The sequence below is a fragment of the Tachyglossus aculeatus genome, chromosome 17 (assembly GCF_015852505.1).
Source record: "Tachyglossus aculeatus isolate mTacAcu1 chromosome 17, mTacAcu1.pri, whole genome shotgun sequence".
NCBI classification, from domain to species: Eukaryota; Metazoa; Chordata; class Mammalia; order Monotremata; family Tachyglossidae; genus Tachyglossus; species Tachyglossus aculeatus.
In genome coordinates this window covers 50,273,560-50,292,407 of record NC_052082.1, presented here as the reverse complement: position 1 = coordinate 50,292,407, position 18,848 = coordinate 50,273,560, and the positions used below count along the sequence as shown (strand labels likewise).

Here is an 18,848-nt window from a genome sequence, read left to right as displayed (position 1 = left end):
TTAGGGAAGGAATGGGAGGTTTCCTTAATGTTCAAAGAACTTTGGACTCAGTGAAGGTTTGTGTAAACTGCAAGGTGCCACAGTGACTCACCTGGGACTTTATTCACAATGCCTAATAACCCCTAGTCAGAAAGGCTGGACTCACAAACTAAATGCAGCTCAGTACAGAACCTATTCATTGTTACTTTGCTTCTATCTGGTCACAGCCCATTTATATGCACTGAAGATGGCTCAGAAGAGCAGTGGCCTAATGCAGACCTATGGATTCCTTTGTTTAATGATTTCACTGCTGCCCTGTGGGGAGACAAGTAAGTCAAACCCTTGTCTTTGTCATCCTATAACTTAAATGGTGATGTGGTGTCCTTTGTATGGATCGTTGAGCTCACTTGGATGGTTACAGCCTGGATTTGGGTCCTACAGTTTGATTTTTTTAAAAAAGAAAAATGTTATTTTTTTCTTATAAAATCTTGTGTTGGCTCCATCAAGAGCCAAGACTACAGTGTCCACAGGCAGATTTCATACAATCGATTTTGTCTTTCTGCTGCCATCCAGGTGTAACCCTGACTGTAAATGATTACCCTGGCAACCACACCCTGGATACCCAGTCTGGGTCCATCCAGTCCCTGAAGTGTGCAGTTCACAATCACAGCAGAGAAGAAGAATTACTCTGGTATCGGGAAGATGGCCAGGTGGACCTGAAACCTGGAAACAAGATCAACACCAGTTACATCTGTGTCTCTCCCCTCAGTGAGAATGACCATGGGGTCACCTTCACCTGCAAACTGCAGAGGGATCATTCGGTCCAGATCTCTGTGATTCTGAACGTCACCTGTGAGTTGAGGGGAGAGCAGTAATCAGTGGCCGTCTATTTCTTATGCTTGTAACCCGCTATCTATTGCTTCTTGGTTGAAAAATGGGTCATTTCAAAAGTAACGTCTTCTAATTAATGTCCCCCAAAGTGTATTATTTTTTTTTGAGGAGTATAGATATAACAAGAGTTTCCCTCGCTCCCCAACTCACCCAGAGTAACACGATAGTAAAATGAATACAGGAAGCCCACGACTTGAGGTACGACGAGTTAAGATGAGCAGCACTTTCTAAATATATACCCTGTTTTAGCATTACAAGGCATTGGTTTTGACTTTACAATACTAGCCTTCTTTATGGCACTAACTTCAGGGGAGGGGAGCCAAAGAAATGTATTCTGGGAACTCTGGACTCATCAATATGCCGATCATTTTAATGATAATGCAGTCAAGGTTCCTAGAGTAGATATTTTTTAAAGAGCCATGATATATTACTTTAACCTTTCATAAAAAGATCATTTTTTAAATCACCTAGTTTACCTTTCCTAGTAATTATTATTAAGAGAGACTTGGCTGGGATGCTGGTAAATTGGTGGCTAAAAATACATTACTCTCATGCTGTGTAATTATTACATTACAAAACACTTCTCACTACAATCACTTATTAATAATCATGTTGGTGCTTATTAGTGCTTACTAAATGCTAAGCCCATTTGAAGCATACAATCTATGCTCCCTTTTAAATGATGTATTAACACATTACTAACTATTCCTTTTGGTTGCAGGCTAGAAAATATCAGTAGGGTACAGTGCAAAATTTCACAGTGAGAATAATAGCCTGGTGGAATCACCTAAATCTGGGAAAAACCCCCAGAAAACCAAGGAATTCTCTGAAGGGCAAGTCTTCTCTGGCTCTTCTGAGCCAGGGCAATTGCATCACATTTGGCATTCTATGCATTTTTCCAACAGCATCCCGCGCTGCCAAGGCATGCAATTCTGAATCTTTCATATGTTTCCAATGAGGTCTTTAGAGATTTAAAGGTTTCAGAGACATTCAGAGGGAGGAAACATGCTGTAAATGAAGGAGCTGTAAGCAGTGACATCTACTCTAGATTGTTTGGAAGCTAATGAACGAGTGTGGAATTAGATATGGGTTTTCTTCTTCTCCTTCTCTTCCAGCCCCTCTCTCTTGGGCCATTTCATTTCAAATTAGCACCACAGCCAAAGAGTGGGAAAGGATAGCTTGAAATGAAACTCCAAAAATTAACTGGACTGCTTGTTAGCTTCAACCTTCTCTAAACTTTTATGAGGGTGGCTGTCAGCTAAAATTAGATTTGAGGATTATAGGCAAGCTTCATTTATCCACGCTGTCTTGGCTCCATTTCATTAATAATTGAGAGTTGGTTGTAACGTGGAAGTATTTTAACAAGGTTTACGGGGATGTTGGGGATTACCAGTTTAAAGTACATTGCACTCCCTCATGATACATAGACTAAGTTGCATATTGTGGGTAGATATAAAAGAAGTCATAACACTTTTGTGGGAAGCAGCATGGCATAGTAGATAGAGCCGAGGCTAGGGAGCCAGAAGATTATGGGTTGTAATCCCAGCTGTGGTGTGGCCTTGGAGAAGTCACTTAACTTCCCTGTGCCTCAGTTACCTCATCTGTAAAATGGGGATTAAGACTGTGAGCCCCATGTGGGCCATGGACTGTGTCCAACTTGATTTGCTTGAATCCACCCCAGCGCTTAGTATAGTGTCTGACACATAGTAAGCGCTTAACAAATACCATAATTGTTAACACTAAATGATTACGGGTAGCGCTGTTAACCTGTTTATTAAACCAAAGTTGTTGTGCTGAACAGTTCCTCCTGCCCTGAGTGAGGAAGACACCCAAACAGCAGAAGAAGGGAATAACGTGCTGTTAACATGTAATGCGAAGTCCAATCCCCAGGCTCAAATGGCATGGTACAGAAACAACAGCACCCTCGTCCTGGAGAAAGGTCGGCACCAAATTCAACAGACCAGTGACGTCTTCCAGCTCTCCATCGCCACAGTCAAGAAATCTGACAATGGGACTTACACCTGCATAGCAAATTCAACTTCGATATTGCAGAGGATGGATTTCCATCTCATCGTTCAAGGTGATTATCATTTCAAACAAAAGTGCTGTTCAAATCATTCTCATCAACATCAGTGGTATTTATTGAACACTCACTGTATGCAGAGCACTGTACTAAGGGCTTGGGAGAGTACAATACGACAGAGTGGGTAGGCACGTTACCTGCCCACAGTGAGCTAGCACAGAGGGGGAGACAAACATTAATATAAATAAATATATGTGTGTACCTGTATACTTTACAGAGACATACATATGTGCTGTAACGTAGAAGGTGAGGCAAATATAAAATGCCCAAAGGTCACAGATCCAAGTTCAAATAACTGGGGCCTTCTCTGGAGAATTTAAGGATGCACTTGGCCTAAATGAGGTTTAAATGAGTCTTCCAGTTTTTCTCTAAAAGTCCCTGGAAAGGGACTTAGCCACACAAACAATAACCTAATGTCATTAGAAAAGATCCTCTTATAGACTAAGTAAGGAGAGGCATAGTGTGCCATAGACAACACTTGATTTTGAATTCTATCAGGAAATGAAAGAATTGGGCCTAGAAATTTTCATGTCAAAAGCTATTGGAACAAAGTCAGAGCCTGAAGCAAAGGAAGGAGAAATACTGACAGAAATCACATGCTGAGGAGAAGATGTACAGGGAACCAGGATATGGCTGAGAAAAAAAAATAGAATCTGTCTCTTCCTCTGGCCTAATGCTTCTGTTTCTAGGTTTATTCTCTGCACAAAAGTGAAAATGACATTCAAAGCGCAAAGAATTTCCTCGTCTCCACCTCTGGTCTATATACTTCTTTTGGGCAATGATTGTACCTACCTATTCGGTCATTCAATCAATCAATCATATTTTTTGAGTGCTTACTATGTGCGGAGTACTGTACTAAGTGCTTGGGAGAACACAGTTCAACAGAACTAGCAGACATGCTCCCTACCCATAACAAGCTTACAGTCCAGACAGACATTAATATAAATAAATAACATATAAAGATGAGTACATAGTCTGTTGTTTAGAAATGCCCCAAGCATCTAGTACAATGCTCAGCACACTGTAAATGCTCAATTAATACCTTTGATTGATTGGTTTTCCCCTCCTTTGTTGTGGCAAAGTGTTTAGACATGTCTAGTCTTGATCCAATAGGGTATACGCAACCAGGCCACTGAAACCTCTCACCCTCTAATTACAATCACAGATTAATGTCACTGGGCACTTGAGAACGATGTCCGCCTTTTGCCTCCTCCTCTTAGTGATTCATGTTTGTTGTGGGCCAGGAAAGTGTCTATCAACTCTATTAGATTGTATTGTCCCAAGTGCTTAATAAATGCCATTGATTAAAAAAATTGATTGATTCACATCATGCTCCTTAATATGATTCTGACAAAAAGAACTGCTTCTTGGCCTCATGGGTCTGCTGTGCAACCATGGACCCTTAAGCTCTCTGGGACTCCGTTTTAAAATAGGGATAGCAATATCTGTCTATCTCACAAGGACATGGTGAAGACAAAATGAGACAGGTAATGTGAAAGTGTTTTGGAAAGATAAAAGCCCAGTACACATTCGAGGCATTATTATTTGAATCAGGAATGACAATATTTTTGAGCGCTTACTGTGGGCAGAACTCTCTGAAGGTATCAAAAGGGATTGAAGAACATAATCCCTGGCATTAAATGGAGAAGATGGCAGAGACGAATAGATGCAAACTCCATAGAAAAGGGTCAGAGAATACATAGAAATAATGGATGTGAATGAATTAATCAATCAACAACAAACGCTATCCCGATAAATCCATGAGTACTTCGGGAGCTGATGGGCTAGGAGGGCAGTGGGAGATTAATCAGGAAACACCTCTTTGAGCAGGGCAGTGTCTGGATCTATTTCAGTAGTTTAGGGGCTCAGATCATCATCATCATCATCAATCGTATTTATTGAGTGCTGACTATGTGCAGAGCACTGTACTAAGCGCTTGGGAAGTACAAATTGGCAACATATAGAGGCTCACAGTGGGCTCACAGTCTAAAAGGGGGAGAAAGAGAACAAAACCAAACAAGATAGGGATACCTGATTGAGGGCTGGTGGTACACTAAACCAATGGCCCATCACTGTGGTTGGGGGATTCTCTATACAGGAATTTACTGTTTGGAGAAGTTAAATGCACTTAGAGACTCCATACCTTGAAAACTAAAACCACAAATAAAACCACAATAAGCAGTATGGCTTAGTGGGTAGAGCAAGGGCCCGGGAGTCAGAAGGACCAGGTTCTAATCCTGACTTCCCCACTTGTCTGCTGTGTGACCTTCATAATAATAATAATAATAATGTTGGTATTTGTCAAGCGCTTACTATGTGCCAAGCACTGTTCTACGCACTGGGGTAGATAGAAGGTAATTAGGTTGTCCCACATCGGGCTCACAGTCTTCATCCCCATTTCACAGATGAGTTAACTGAGGCACAGAGAAGTTAAGTGACTTGCCCAAAGTCACACAGCTGACAAGTGGTGGAGCCGGGATTAGAACCCACAACCTCCGACTCCCAAGCCCGTGCTCTTTCCACCAAGCCACGCTGCTTCTCTGAACAAGTCACTTCACTTCTCTATGGCTCGGCTACCTCATCTGCAAAACGGGGATTAAGACTGTGAGCCCCATGTGGGACACGGACCGGGTCCAACCGGACTAGCTTGTATCTTTCCCAGAGCTTAGCACAGTGCCTGGAATGTAGTAAGTGCTTCACGAATACCATAGAAAAGATAAGTATAGCATTAAAACCAGGCACAGAGATACACACTAGAGCCAGAAGCTGCTGGTTTCCTCCACAATAAAGAGACACAGCTCGACGGGATGTGTGAACATACTATTCTATCAGGAGGCAAAGAAAAGCCCTCCTGGAGACCTGAAACTTGTTTGTGCTATTTCTCCAGGGGAAAAGAAATGGGTGCAAGCATTGCCCAATCCCAATCAAGTCCAATGTGACTTCTGACAGTCAGGCATTCTGCCAGTTTGGCATTCAGATGGGCAGGGTCCTGTTTTCAATGGGGACATTCCACACCTACTTGCTCTTCCTATTTCTTGTTAACCCAGCAACCAGTCTTGTTTACTGTGTGCAGTTGCCTTTGGACTTCCTTCGTTGTTGCCTGCACTCACAGGCTTTTCATTTTTGATCCCTGAATATATTTACAAATTCACCACAGAAATTCACACCATGGCAGAAGGGCTGTGACACGGAAAGAGGAAAACAGGGGTTATAATAAACGGAGAGTACCAGCATAGTTTTATTGCGCTCTAGATCCTGTCCAAGAGTTGCAAATTGTTTTGAAATAATGAAAGTGGAAAAAACATCCAGTCTGAGGATACTGGAGCAAAACAAAAGTCTAAAATACGGGCAAGCAAACTCTGCCAATTGTCAGCTGTGTGACTTTGGGCAAGTCACTTAACTTCTCTATGCCTCAGTTACCTCATCTGTAAAATGGGGATGAAGACTGTCAGCCCCCTGTGGGACAATCTGATCACCTTGTAAACTTCCCAGCGCTTAGAACACTGCTTTGCACATAGTAAGTGCTTAATCAATGCCATTATTATTATTATTATTATTATTATTATTATGTGAAGGCACTCCTTGCAGATCTTTTTAAAAGTCAGGTTTAGCAAACAAATGGAAGATCTGGGTCTGGAACCACATCTATCAACTCCATTGTACTCTTCCAAGAGCTTAGTACAGTACTCTGCACAGAATAGGTGCTCAATAAATTCTACTGATTGACTGCTTGACTTCAGCTTATTAAAAACTGGGGAGCTGAGTTTAGAAGTCAATAATCATTCAAAACTTCTATCTTGTAAACTCGCTATGGGCAGGGAATTATGAACAGGGAACATTACGGGCAACTCTGTTGCAATGAATCTCCCAAATGTTTAGTGCAGTGCTCTGCACATAGTAAGTGCTCAATAAATACTATTGATTGATTGTTAGGTCATTTTATTAATGCCCCTGGGGGTATACAGTAATGATTAGATACTGCCCTTGATTTCAAGAAGCTTACTGTTCAATGGGAAAGACAAGGCAGAAAGACATCATATTAAATCCAATATGTAATGCAATTGTGATTGCTATTATTATTATTCACAGGACAATCACAAGTTGGCTAAATTCAAACTTATGTCCATCTCATTGTTTTCCATCCTCTCCACTCCTAAATTTTATATGCTGTTTCCCAAGTCACTCTGACCTGTTAGTGGTCTTTCTGCTCCTTACGTAGTGCAAGGGAATCAGTGTTGGAACATCCCATTCCTTCCCCTCCCACACTAAGCACGCTCAATACATAACATTGACGATATTGCTAAAAAGGGACTCGCTAACATGTTGTCAGTGTTTGCCAGAGAGATAGTTCAGCAACTTTTTAGGATTATGAGCTCCTTGTGGGCAGGGATCACATTACCAACTCTGGTATATTGCACTTTCCCAAGCGCTTACCAGAGGTGCTCTGCACACAGTAAGCATTCAATCAATACCACTGATTGATTGATTGATAGGATGGGTGATCCAACCCACCTTCTCTTCCAAATCAACTGCAAGGAAAGACCAAGGAAGCCCCACATTAAACAGCTAGAGACCCAAACAACTTACTCCAACTTCTTCAAGTTGGAAAGATAAAATAAATTGGGGTTAGGAGTGAAAAGGACCACTAAGCACCAGTTAGAGTCTATTTTGGAATGTTGCCTTTGTAACACTGCAAATGCTCTGTCCTTCCCCCTTCCTGCTTCCTCTTCTTTCAACAAACCCTCTCATCCTTTTCTACTTCTCCTTCCCCGGGCATAACACCCTGCTTGTGAATTTCCAACAGATAAGAAATTCGTTGTTCCCATGGAACCTATTATTGCTGCGATGGTGGTGGTTTTACTGACCATAAGCTTTGGAATATTTGCTCGAAGAGAGAGGATCCGAAAGGTATATGAGTTTTTTTAAAGAAAGATTTTAGGATGAAAAACAGCCAAAATGAAGCCCAACAGCCCGTTAGAAATTTTTTTTAACACTGGGAGCGGGGAATTACTGTCCAAAATACGTGGATCTAGGCTCCCTTTTAGGGGGCTGAGGGGATTCCAACTTCAAAATTGCCGTAGGTCATGAGAGAAGGCCATTCATGTAGCTTGGTAACACTGGATTAAAAGCTAAAAAGGTGCCCATCCATGGCTGCCAACTTTTTGTTTTTTGTGTGGGGATGGAAAAGTTGTAGAGATTTTAAGGTGGGCCAGGGGTGGGGCAGGGGGCAAGGAAGGGACAGGCTTCGCAAAGAAAACAGGCCAGAAAATCACCAATTTGAGTCTTCTAAACCCTGACTGGAAACTCTCAGGTTTTGTTAGAGATCTGTGGTGAGCAAGTATGGAAAAAAAAAACACCTTAGGGGCACTTACCTCCCTTGCCCAACATAGAGCTGGCACTTATATGCCCACCCAACTAAAGACTGCCCATTCCTATAATTGCATTATACCAAGAAGCTATGTTGGGGCTCACACAAACAACAAATCAAAAAGGTCTTTGAAAAGCTGGAAAGCCTCCAAGGAAAGCCCAGGCTTTTGTAGGTGTTGTTAGTAATCCAGAAAGGGACTCCCTTTTGCCTGGTCCTTTGCTGAGTAGCTTGGGATATGTGGAATTTTCTGGTTCTCGGATTGGGATATCATCAAGAGCCTCACCCCTGAAGGTGCCAGGAGATTTTTCAAGTGAAGATTGAGACTCTGGTGTCCTGGCTGAATTGGCTTGGATAATTGAACCTTAACGTATCAAACATAATTGATACGTTTGCCAGACGTATCAATCTTCTTTGATTGGAAAGCCAAGAGATGGGGTTTAGGATGACCAAGAGTGGCTACAGTCCCCTGAGCAACTTGTGTCTGGACAAGCTAGGCAGTGACATTTTATCTGTTGTATCTATTTTTAGTTCTGCACCACGGAAGATACCCAAAGTGACATAGCTCTGTAAGTATTTTTATTCGGGTCAGGGATTTTTCCATAGGCAAGTCCCAGTTCCCCGATCCTCTGGAAAAATAAAGGTGAAGCAAGACTAAGGCAGTCTGGCAAGATGCCATCCTGAGCACCATCTTCAGCCTCAGACCTCTCTCACAGCAGCTTTGTACTTCTAATTATGAAACTGTTCCCTGCTTTATTGCCACTGGTGTCAATGACTAATGGGTTTTTTGAGGGCAAGGAGGGTGTGTGTGTTTGCGTCTGATGGGGGAGAAGATACTACTGGATGTCCCAGAAATTAAACTCTTTCATACCAGAAACCCAAGTCTGCCTCAGTGCAGTTCATGGCAGTTTTCATCGGTATCTTGGATACAGTACAGGTGTAGGAGGCAGTGGATTGAGAAGATAAATATATGAAACTTAAAATTGCTTGGGGATTTGTCAACGCTGGTGCTCTTCATCATGTATATTTTCTGGTTTCAGATGAGGAAACTGAAATGCCATCCAATACAGAAATAGCCATTCTGCAATGGGAGGTGCTCTGGATTTTGTCATTCCATCTCTATTTATTTTTAACTTTAAATATATTCCTTCAAATTCTAAGTGATTATGACAGTGTTTGATTACCCATATGATGGGAATCCATTGTTTCTCTGGAAAATTCTATGCTATAAAGATTACATGGATTCCCTATGACAACTGCTGACACATGAACAGGATTGTTTTATGGGATTTAAAAAAATGCTTACTATGTGCCAGATACTGTACTAAGTACTGATTCTGATCTTGTCAATTCCTTGGAGTGACATGTATCTAGTAATTCCAGGAGGAAGGCTCACCATTTCCCATTCAGTCATTATGTATCTTTTATGTTCCCCCACGCTACATTACATTATATTATACTGGGGATTCTCAACCTTTATCCACAAATGAATATTAGGCAGATATACAGGGTGGCTTGTGAAGACCACAGTTTACAAGTGAACCTGAATGTTCTCAAAATTATTTGCTTCCTTTTTGCATAAACTGTGAACTGGTCTCTTGCAATATTTTAAAATTTTAAATAGTTTTTCTTTCTTTAAAGTTGTTACAGCTCAAGTTTTTTTCCCTCCTTCTTCCCTATGCCTTTTCCTCCCAATTCATCTTCTGCTTCCTGGTGCCCAATTTTACAACCCACCGTGAGAGAAATTTCCAGGTCCAGCTGAGCAATAGGTCAAGAATCCCCACCTCGGCCCCATCTTTGTAAATGGGTTCTTTGTCCTGAAATGGTCCCTCTATTCTAGTGGCTAAATCCAGGGTGTCAATCTTTGCTTGTGACATCTCCCTTTATAAATAACTATCACGGTCACTTCAAGAAAGGGATGGGCAACCAGTAAAAAGAGCCTCTTATTAATGTAAAAGATCAAGAAGAAACACTTTGAACAAGGCCATTATTTTACAAAGATTGTTTTCGAACAAGACAGGTTGGGTCCACCAGTGACCTCTTTCTCTGAAACATTGGGTGTTCAATGACCTGAAGGGAGACAGATGGTGAGAGAACTTGGTTCTGAAGTTTTTCAGAGGTGTCAGATACGCAGCAGCACATTTTACAGGAAGGTCTCAAGTTAAATTCCCCAATTCAAGGTCTAACTGCTCATTTGAGTGTCCAAAAATACTATTGAATAGTCTGGGAGGCCAAGAAGAGGTTATCCTGAGGTACAAAATACTCAGAGTGGCAAAAATCTGTTGGGAATGAGCAGAGGAGGGACCTGAAAACCCTGGGACAGTAATACCAGTAGGGAAGCATGGGAGTGGAAAGGTGACTTCAGCAGCTTAATTGTCAAAAGCACGGTAAAGTTGAAACAGATGCTAGGAAGAGTGATAAACTGAAAAGATTGGAAGTTTAGCATCTTTGCCCCTCCCTGTCATAGTATGAATTAAATTTAATCTCAGGTATGTAACTGTCTTCAGGAAGTTCCAAACAGAATTACTCATCAGGGAGGAGTAATTTCATCACTCTAAAATACAGTGGCCTTGACTTCTGTTATGACAGAATCACACATTAACTCGTTTAAATAGAACACTGCAATATCATAAACTGCTCATCCCATTTCAATCTTAATCTTGTCTTCAAAGTAGGGTACGGGATGGAGCAGCTTTCTTAGGGAAAGCAGTATGGCTGAGTGGAAAGAGCACTGCCCTGGGAATCAGAGGACGTGGGTTCTAATCCTGGCTCTGCTACCTGTTTGCTCTGTGACCTTGGGCAAGTCACTTAACTTCTCTGTGCCCCAGTCACCTCATCTGTAAAATGAAGATTAAATCCCCCTCCCTCCAATTTAGATTCTGGCCTCCGTGTAGGACAGGAACTGTGTCCATCCTGATTATCTTGTATCTACCCCAGCGTTTAGTACAATGCCTGTTTAACCAATATCACTTAAAAAAGCCTGAAAAGGTTTGGACTCTTCAATCTGGAAAGACAAAGGTTTAGCAGGAACAAGACTGAAGTCTTCGAAACCATGAAAGGTGAGAACAGGGAGGAAGTATTCTACACATAGTAAGCACTCAATAAATATCACTGATTGATTGAACAAAGAAGTGCCATTTACCAAATTTCACAACACCAGACTGGGGGTGCCTACTTCAGCTTGAAAGAGAGAGGCTCAAGGTACACTAAAGAAGATACTTCTTCACCCAGCAATGTAATAAACATGTGGAATTCATTACCCCAGGAAATTGCAGTAAGAAAACATACTAGGTTAAAGAAAGGGTAACATAAAATCGTGAATAGTAAGCCTCTAAGGGATTGTTAGAGAGAAATTTAGGGATGATAGCAGCATGACCTGGTAGAGAGAGTACGGGCCTAGGAGTCGGAGGATCTGGGTTCTAATTCTGGTTTCCCCCACTTGTCTGCCGTGTGATCTTGGGCAAGTCACTTAACTTCTTCAGTTACCTCATCTGTAAAGTGGGGATTAATACTGTGGGTGCCATATGGGACACTCATTCGTTCATTCATTCAATCGTATTTATACATATAGGCATTTATACATATAGACATTTATACATAGACTGTGTCCAACCTGATTAGCTTGTACCTATCCTGGTGCTTAGTACAGTGTCTTGCACATAGTAAGCGCTTAACAAATACCATAAAAATGATAGAAAGTTTACAAAGAGTTTAGATGCAGTAATTGATGATAAGCCTATGGTAGGTTGAGGGAAAAGTTAAAGTACATCAATCAATCAATTAATTGTATTTATTGAGCGCTTACTGAGTGCAGAACATTTTACTAAGCACTTTGGAGAGTACAATATAATAGAATTGGTAGACACACTCCTTTCCCACAACGAGCTTACAGTCGAGAAGGGAAGACAGATAAAGGGACTAAAGGTCACTAAAAAGCATTTTATTACCATGGGTTCCCAGTTTGTTCATTTTTCTGGCCCCTAAACTTTGGTGAAAAGTATTACAACAATTCAACATAAGGCCTGATTTCAGGGACAGGTTTTGGGTTTTCAAGAAAATGCCCATAAACTCAGAGCGGAGTAGGATCCTAGAGGCCTGGTCAGTGAAAGTCCGGGGACAATGAAGCCATGATTTGTCCCTCCCCACCTCCCCCACAGTCTGCATGCACCTCTCCTTCGGGAACACATTTCTTTCTCCAGTACAGGTTGGTTTTACCCCATCAGCTGGCAGTGGAGGAGAGTAGAAGGAAGATGAGGGCTGAAGGGGAATGGATGAATATGGGTGGTGGAAGTGGATATGCTGTTGGGGTAACTTTCAGAACTCTGTAATGGCAACGTTGGTCTCCACAGTGGCCCTAGGGTTTCCCCAGATGGTTCCAGGTTTCTCTGACCCACAAAGGCAGGGAGCAGCTACCCTTTCTATGGTTAAAGCACTCTGGCCTAGGCTGGATGGGACCTAATGGGCCTCTTCCACCCCTAATTGCTGGTTTTTGACATGTTTTGAGGGAAGTGCTTTAGCCCACGCTTCCACTACTGGACAGGCTTTTAGCTGTAAGCATTAGTTAAAATGAATTCATAAGCTTGGGTTATTAAAATAACGAGCAGAAAAGGTGCCAAAGTCAATCATTTGTCTTTTGATGGAGATTGGCACCTGTAACTACATTCTCCCAGTGTTTTTAAAATTAGCAGCAGGACCAGAAGGCTGTAACTGCCAAGATACTTACCTCAGGCATAGAGCTGGAGGTAGTTATGCTGCTACCTCTCCGGCCACTGCCCTTCTTACCACCTCTCCCAGCCCCAACTCTTTCCCTGCTTCAATGGGTGCACCTACCTTTCAGCTCTTAACCAGGGCAGCGGAGGTATAAACCAAGAGAGACTACTAAATTGGTTTACAGTTTTTCTCAAAATCCTTATCGTAATCGCCTGCCTAGCCACTCCAGGAAACAGGAACAGCAAATTGGTCACCTCCCTACACTTGTGCATTTTCTCTGTCTTTTTTGGGTCAAGCAGCATTAAGATTACTCTTTTCCACAGATGATTTTCACTCGTGGAACTGGAACTTAACCATCTTTATGTATCCCACTTTAGTTTCTGACTTACATTTTGTGTAATTCACTGGGACCAATACGCCTGAAGAAATGAAATTCCCAGAGCATCGTCCAACCGCATCATCCTGAGGTTGCCTTGGTCACGCCCAATGATAGAAACACCTAGGAACATCAAGACAAAGACCAGATATACGCTCTTGATGAAAATACATCTGCTTCACTGTCTCAAATGATAGTGCTTGGAGATCCAGTGAATGAAAGTGTAGCAGCAGTTTCACAGTACAGCAGCCAAATGGGACAAACAGGGGTCAGCTCCTCCCTTCACTGAACCTTTAGCCTGAATGACCATCTCCTGACCGTACTAATGTTAACAACCCTGCCTCCATAGACTTTGTTGTAAATGGTGGATTGACCTTCGGCTCACCGCAGTAAGGCATGCCCATCGTTCTCTGCTTTGGGTTTTCTGTAGCAAAAGCCTGCTACTACTCACCTCTTTGCCCACGGCACATCTGGCATTCATTCTGAACTCCTGCTGAGTTTCCATTTGCCTGGGCTTACTGTAACTTCAGGAGAGTCAAGTGCTTCATTAGGCATTTTTTACAAGCCTCTGATAACTAAAGACATTTTAAGAGCCTTTATTTTATGACAGTGCTCATATATTACTTTTCAAACAACATTCATTTCCCTTTAAAAATAATTCCTTCTTAATGAGTGCTTTCTGCTTAGAGCTTTATTCACAACAGCCGTCATTTTTAGGCTTTATAGATGGCTCAGGTATATCATTTAAAAAGTCCATTAACGATGCTATAAACTTGGTCATTTGGAAAGAATCATAGCCTCCCCGAAATGACTTTATATTTATGGCATATCATAAAAATGCTTAATAATAAACTTGGACCCCTTGGAAATCATAAGCAAAGAGGACTTTGCCCCAGTTTAAGATTTGGGTCATATTTGTTTTTAAGAAAATGTTTAACAATTTATTAACAAGTCCCCATTTGTGAATCAGCTTCACTTTGGATTTCTTTGGACCCTTGGCTTTTTGAAACTCAGTGAAATTGAAACACAATAGTAGCAGTGTTAACGGAGATAAGATATTTGTCTTCTGCCTCTTCCTGGTGTGAATCACTGAGTGAGCATCAATGCCTTCCAGGGTTTATATCTATTTCAAAGACCTTCAAATTGTGATTGACAAATGCACAGTAAAAATATAAGCACCACCAACCCCAGCATCCAAGAATTTTCTGAAGCCTGCTCACTTAGTGCCAAAGTGGAGCTGATTAGTAAATCACAGTGGCATAAGAAGGTATTTTTGTCCCCAAAGCAGGTTACAAGAATTTACGCACCTCTATGCTCATGTCTCCCAACTCCTGAAAAACTTCCAATGATTGCCCATTTTAAGCCATCTGAGTTGACATTCCCAATTTTTTATCCCTTATTTGGGGGGTTTCTTTTCTGCTATTTTTAATCTCTTCTTCATTATTTTCCTTGTAAATATGTGTGTTTCTACTTGTACAGCCTGAAGTCATTCTATCCCAAAAAGTAAGAATGTACATGCGCTTGACGAGAGAGAGAAATCTATTGCCCTTACTTCTGCTGACAATAAAACATACCTGATAGCATTCCAAAATGGAAGCAGATCCATAGTTTCTACAGAAAGTTGATCGTATGCTCTATTTCTGCTCCAATATCTCCCCTTCTACTGGAGAAGCAGCATGGCCTAATGGCAAGAGCACGGGTTTGGGAGTCAGAGGACGTGGGTTCTAATCCCGGCCCCACCTCTTGTCTGCTGTGTGACCTTGGCTCAGTCACTTAACTCCTCTGTGCCTCGGCTACCTCATCTGTAAAATGGGGTTAGAGACTGTGAGCCCCACGTGGGACAACCTGATTACCTTGTATCTACTCCAGCGCTTAGAACAGTCCTTGGCACATTGTAAGCGCTTAACAAATACCATTATTATTATTCACTTCCCTCATACTTCCTTTTATTTTCACTTTTCCTTTTCCCCAGTCCAATGCATACAGGAACCTTCTTTGGGTAAGCACGTCTCTGCCATCCTCCCTCTCTTCCGGCTCCCACCCCACCTCAAGGGTGAGTTGCGATGACAACTGGAGAAGGGACACTGAGGGTGAAGGGGACTTGTGTCTGTCACTGTTTTACAAGCACCTGCTATGTACATGTGTACTCTTGCCTATTTACGCGTACGCGTTTGCTCTAGTCCCTCACCCGCACACCTCTGTGGTGGATAGGGTGAAGCAGACAGAAGGAGAGTAATGCCTGCTCAGCTTATGTTGAAAGTTTCCGACCAAAGAACCACCCTCATAAGGTATCTTATGTTGCAGTCAGACTCAGCAGCAATCATCATTATCATCAATGCTATTAACTGAGTGCCTCCTGAGGTCAAAGCACTGTACTAAGAGCTGGGGAATGGTATTTAAGCACTTTTTTCATGGTATTTGTTAAGCATTTACTATGTGGCAGGTACTGTTCTAAGCACGGGGTGGAAACAAGGTAATCAAGTTGGACGTAATATATGTCCCACATGGAGCGCCCAGTCTTAATCCCCATTTTATAGATGAAATAACTGAGGCCCAGAGAAGTTAAGTAACTTGCCCAAGGTCACAGAGCTAGCAACTGGCAGAGCCAGGATTAGAACGTAGGTCCTTCTGACTCACAGGCCTGTGCTCCACCCACTAGGCAGACTACATCAGAAGCAAGGCTCATGATCACTACCTTCCAGAAGCCTACATTCTAACGAGGTGGACAGACAAATAAAAATAATTTACAAATAGAGGGAGCAGGAAAAAGACGGATTTACCAAAAAGAAATACAAATGTAGCCTCGTAATAGCGGTCGAACGTGGCCAGTGAAGACCAGAGCAGCTAACAAGGCAGCTATCCTGGCACCCACCTGCAGATCGATAGCCTTTTCTGGCACAGGATCAGTGCTCTGCTGCGGTCCCTTTGGCCATTAATGAATTTTGAATGGAAAATTCTTGTACATACATTGCAACGAGCTGCACCCGGCCTCAACTCATCTAAACCCCAGCCAGACAGGTCGCCAACATTTTCTTAATGGTATTGAAGCACTTACTATGTGCCAGGCACTGTACTAAGCACTGAGGTAGATACAAGCTCATCAGCTTGGACACAGTCCAAGTCCATGTCCCCCATGAGGCTCACAGTCGTATTCCCCATTTTACAGATGAGGTAACTGAGGCACCCAACTAAGGGTGACTTACCCAAGGTCACACAGCAGATAAATGGGATAGCCAGGATTAGAACATAGGTCCGCCAGGCCATGCTGTTTGCCCTCAGAATACATTTGGAGGTCATTTTTCTCAAGAGACCATTTTTTGTTAGAATGACAAGTTTTCCGTAAGCAGGGCAGACTGGAAATTATTTACTCTGGGAACCCTAATTATTACTGATCAATGATTGCGAACAAGAAGGGCCAACAGTTTCTGGAATTGGGCTATGTTGCATTTCTCCATTTCTACCCACACAAGGAAGTACTTTGCAGACAGTAATGAGAAAGGTTGGGTTTTTTGAGACAGGCCTACTGGGAAAGCTATTCACCCTACTCTGTAGGTAGAATCTAAGGGTGAACCCCTATGAGTGATGACAAAGTAATGGTGTTGACTGAGTATCTAGATGGGAATTTACAGATAAAGCGATGGAAAATTGAAATTATGATAGGGTCACTTAGACAAAAATCTCTTTTTGTGAGAGGAATGACTAAGGTAGGGCTCCTACCTTTTTTCTTCCCCGCTACTATTAGATATAAGCTCCTTGGGGAGAGGAAACGTATATTTGGTTTCTGGGGTGCTTTCCCAAGTGCTTAGTACTGTTGCATTGCACTCAGTATGCATTTAACAAATATCATTACAACAACTACTGCTTCCACTACGACTGCTAACACCACAGGGTTTCGGGGATGGGGAAGAAAACACCAAAGCACAGTTAGGAGTTCATCCTGAGAGAAGAAAAGAGTATTTTCCTTGTTTCTAGAGCTCCACAGGTTCCTAGCAATAAAATGTAAGCTCCCTGAGGGCAGGCATCTGGCATCTCATAAATTCTGAACTGTATCTGAACTTAGACATTCTGAACTATATAATTCCCACATGTGTATGCACTTGGTGCAGTGCTCTGCACATAGTAAGTACTTAAATATTACTGCTACTAGCACAGTGTAAGGTTAATATTACACTTTAGTTGTTAGTATTTGCCTGCCAATGTCCTTGGTGTACAGAGGCTATATTTGCAGTTTTTGTTGGGCTACAAGGAGAGTACTATTGGATGCCACGATGCAGCTGTATTAAATAGTTGTATTCAAATGGTAAAACATATTTATGTTTTACTCTCTAGACTGTAAGCTCCCTCTAGACCATAAGTTGACTGTGGGCAGGAATGTGTCTTCCAACTCTTTTGTACCGTACACCCCATCATCATCATCATCATCAATCGTATTTATTGAGCACTTACTATGTGCAGAGCACTGTACTAAGCGCTTGGGAAGTACAAATTGGCAACACATAGAGACAGTCCCTACCCAACAGTGGGCTCACAGTCTAAAACGGGGAGACAGAGAACAAAACCAAACATACCAACAAAATAAAATAAATAGGATAGATATGTACAAGTAAAATAAATAAATAAATAGAGCAATAAATATGTACAACCATATATACATATATACAGGTGCTGTGGGGAAGGGAAGGAGGTAAGATGGGGGGATGGAGAGGGGGACGAGGGGGAGAGGAAGGAAGGGGCTCAGTCTGGAGGCTCATGTGCTCAGTACATCATCATCATCAATTGTATTTATTGAGCGCTTACTATGTGCAGAGCACTGTACTAAGCGCTTGGGAAGTACAAGTTGGCAACATATAGAGACAGTCCCTACCCAACAGTGGGTTCACAGTCTAAAAGGGAGAGACTGAGAACAAAACCAAACATACTAACAAAATAAAATAGAGCAATAAATATGTACAAACATATATACATATATACAGGTGCTGTGGGGAAGGGAAGGCGGTAAGATGGGGGGGATGGAGAGGGGGACGAGGGGGAGAGGAAGGAAGGGGCTCAGTCTGGGAAGGCCTCCTGGAGGAGGTGAGCTCTCAGCAGGGCCTTGAAGGGAGGAAGAGAGCTAGCTTGGCGGATGGGCAGAGGGAGGGCATTCCAGGCCCGGGGGATGACGTGGGCCGGGGGTCGATGGCGGGACAGGCCATCTTACCTCTCCAACTGCTCCAGAAACACTGCATAATCCCCAGGTCCAGGTGAATACAGGTGCTGCAGCCACACCGCAGAACTAGAAAAACAATGGGCCTTGGAGTCAGAGGAACCAAGTTTGAATTCCAGCTGCGCCATTGTTGTGTCACAGTGGCCAAGTCATTTCACTTCTCTGCGCCTCATTTACCTCATCTGCAAAATGGGGATTAACACTGTGAGCCCTAGGTGGGACACGGACTGAGTCCAAACTC

The 18,848-nt window shown here is 42.4% G+C and overlaps 1 protein-coding gene and 1 long non-coding RNA gene across 3 annotated transcripts in view; one reads left to right on the top strand and one right to left on the bottom strand.

The window, feature by feature from the left end:
- Positions 1-13,506, bottom strand: part of LOC119939601 — a 30,524-nt gene extending 17,018 nt beyond the window's left edge. Inside the window, exon 1 of the long non-coding RNA XR_005454682.1 lies at positions 13,418-13,506. This is a non-coding gene — a long non-coding RNA (uncharacterized LOC119939601). The remainder of the gene's footprint in view (positions 1-13,417) is intronic.
- On the top strand, positions 225-13,459 carry TMIGD1 (transmembrane and immunoglobulin domain containing 1). 2 transcript variants are annotated; one of them, XM_038759717.1, is made up of 6 exons: positions 225-308; positions 553-831; positions 2,672-2,950; positions 7,758-7,861; positions 8,850-8,887; positions 9,359-9,433. In XM_038759717.1, exons 1-6 carry the CDS (start codon positions 227-229, stop codon positions 9,360-9,362), a joined length of 786 nt encoding a protein of 261 aa, XP_038615645.1. In that variant the 5' UTR covers positions 225-226; the 3' UTR covers positions 9,363-9,433. The 2 variants fall into 2 exon arrangements, with proteins under 2 accessions (XP_038615645.1, XP_038615646.1); XM_038759718.1 differs by lacking the exons at positions 8,850-8,887; positions 9,359-9,433 and adding an exon at positions 13,406-13,459.
- Positions 13,507-18,848: the final 5,342 nt, after the last annotated feature.

Coding starts and splice junctions, on each gene's coding strand:
- TMIGD1 (XM_038759718.1), top strand. CDS start 227: ATGGCTCAGAAGAGCAGTGGCCTAATGCAGACCTATGGATTCCTTTGT. Junction 309..552: donor GCTGCCCTGTGGGGAGACAA/GTAAGTCAAACC, acceptor GCTGCCATCCAG/GTGTAACCCTGACTGTAAAT. Junction 7,862..13,405: donor GAAGAGAGAGGATCCGAAAG/GTATATGAGTTT, acceptor ATCCCACTTTAG/TTTCTGACTTACATTTTGTG.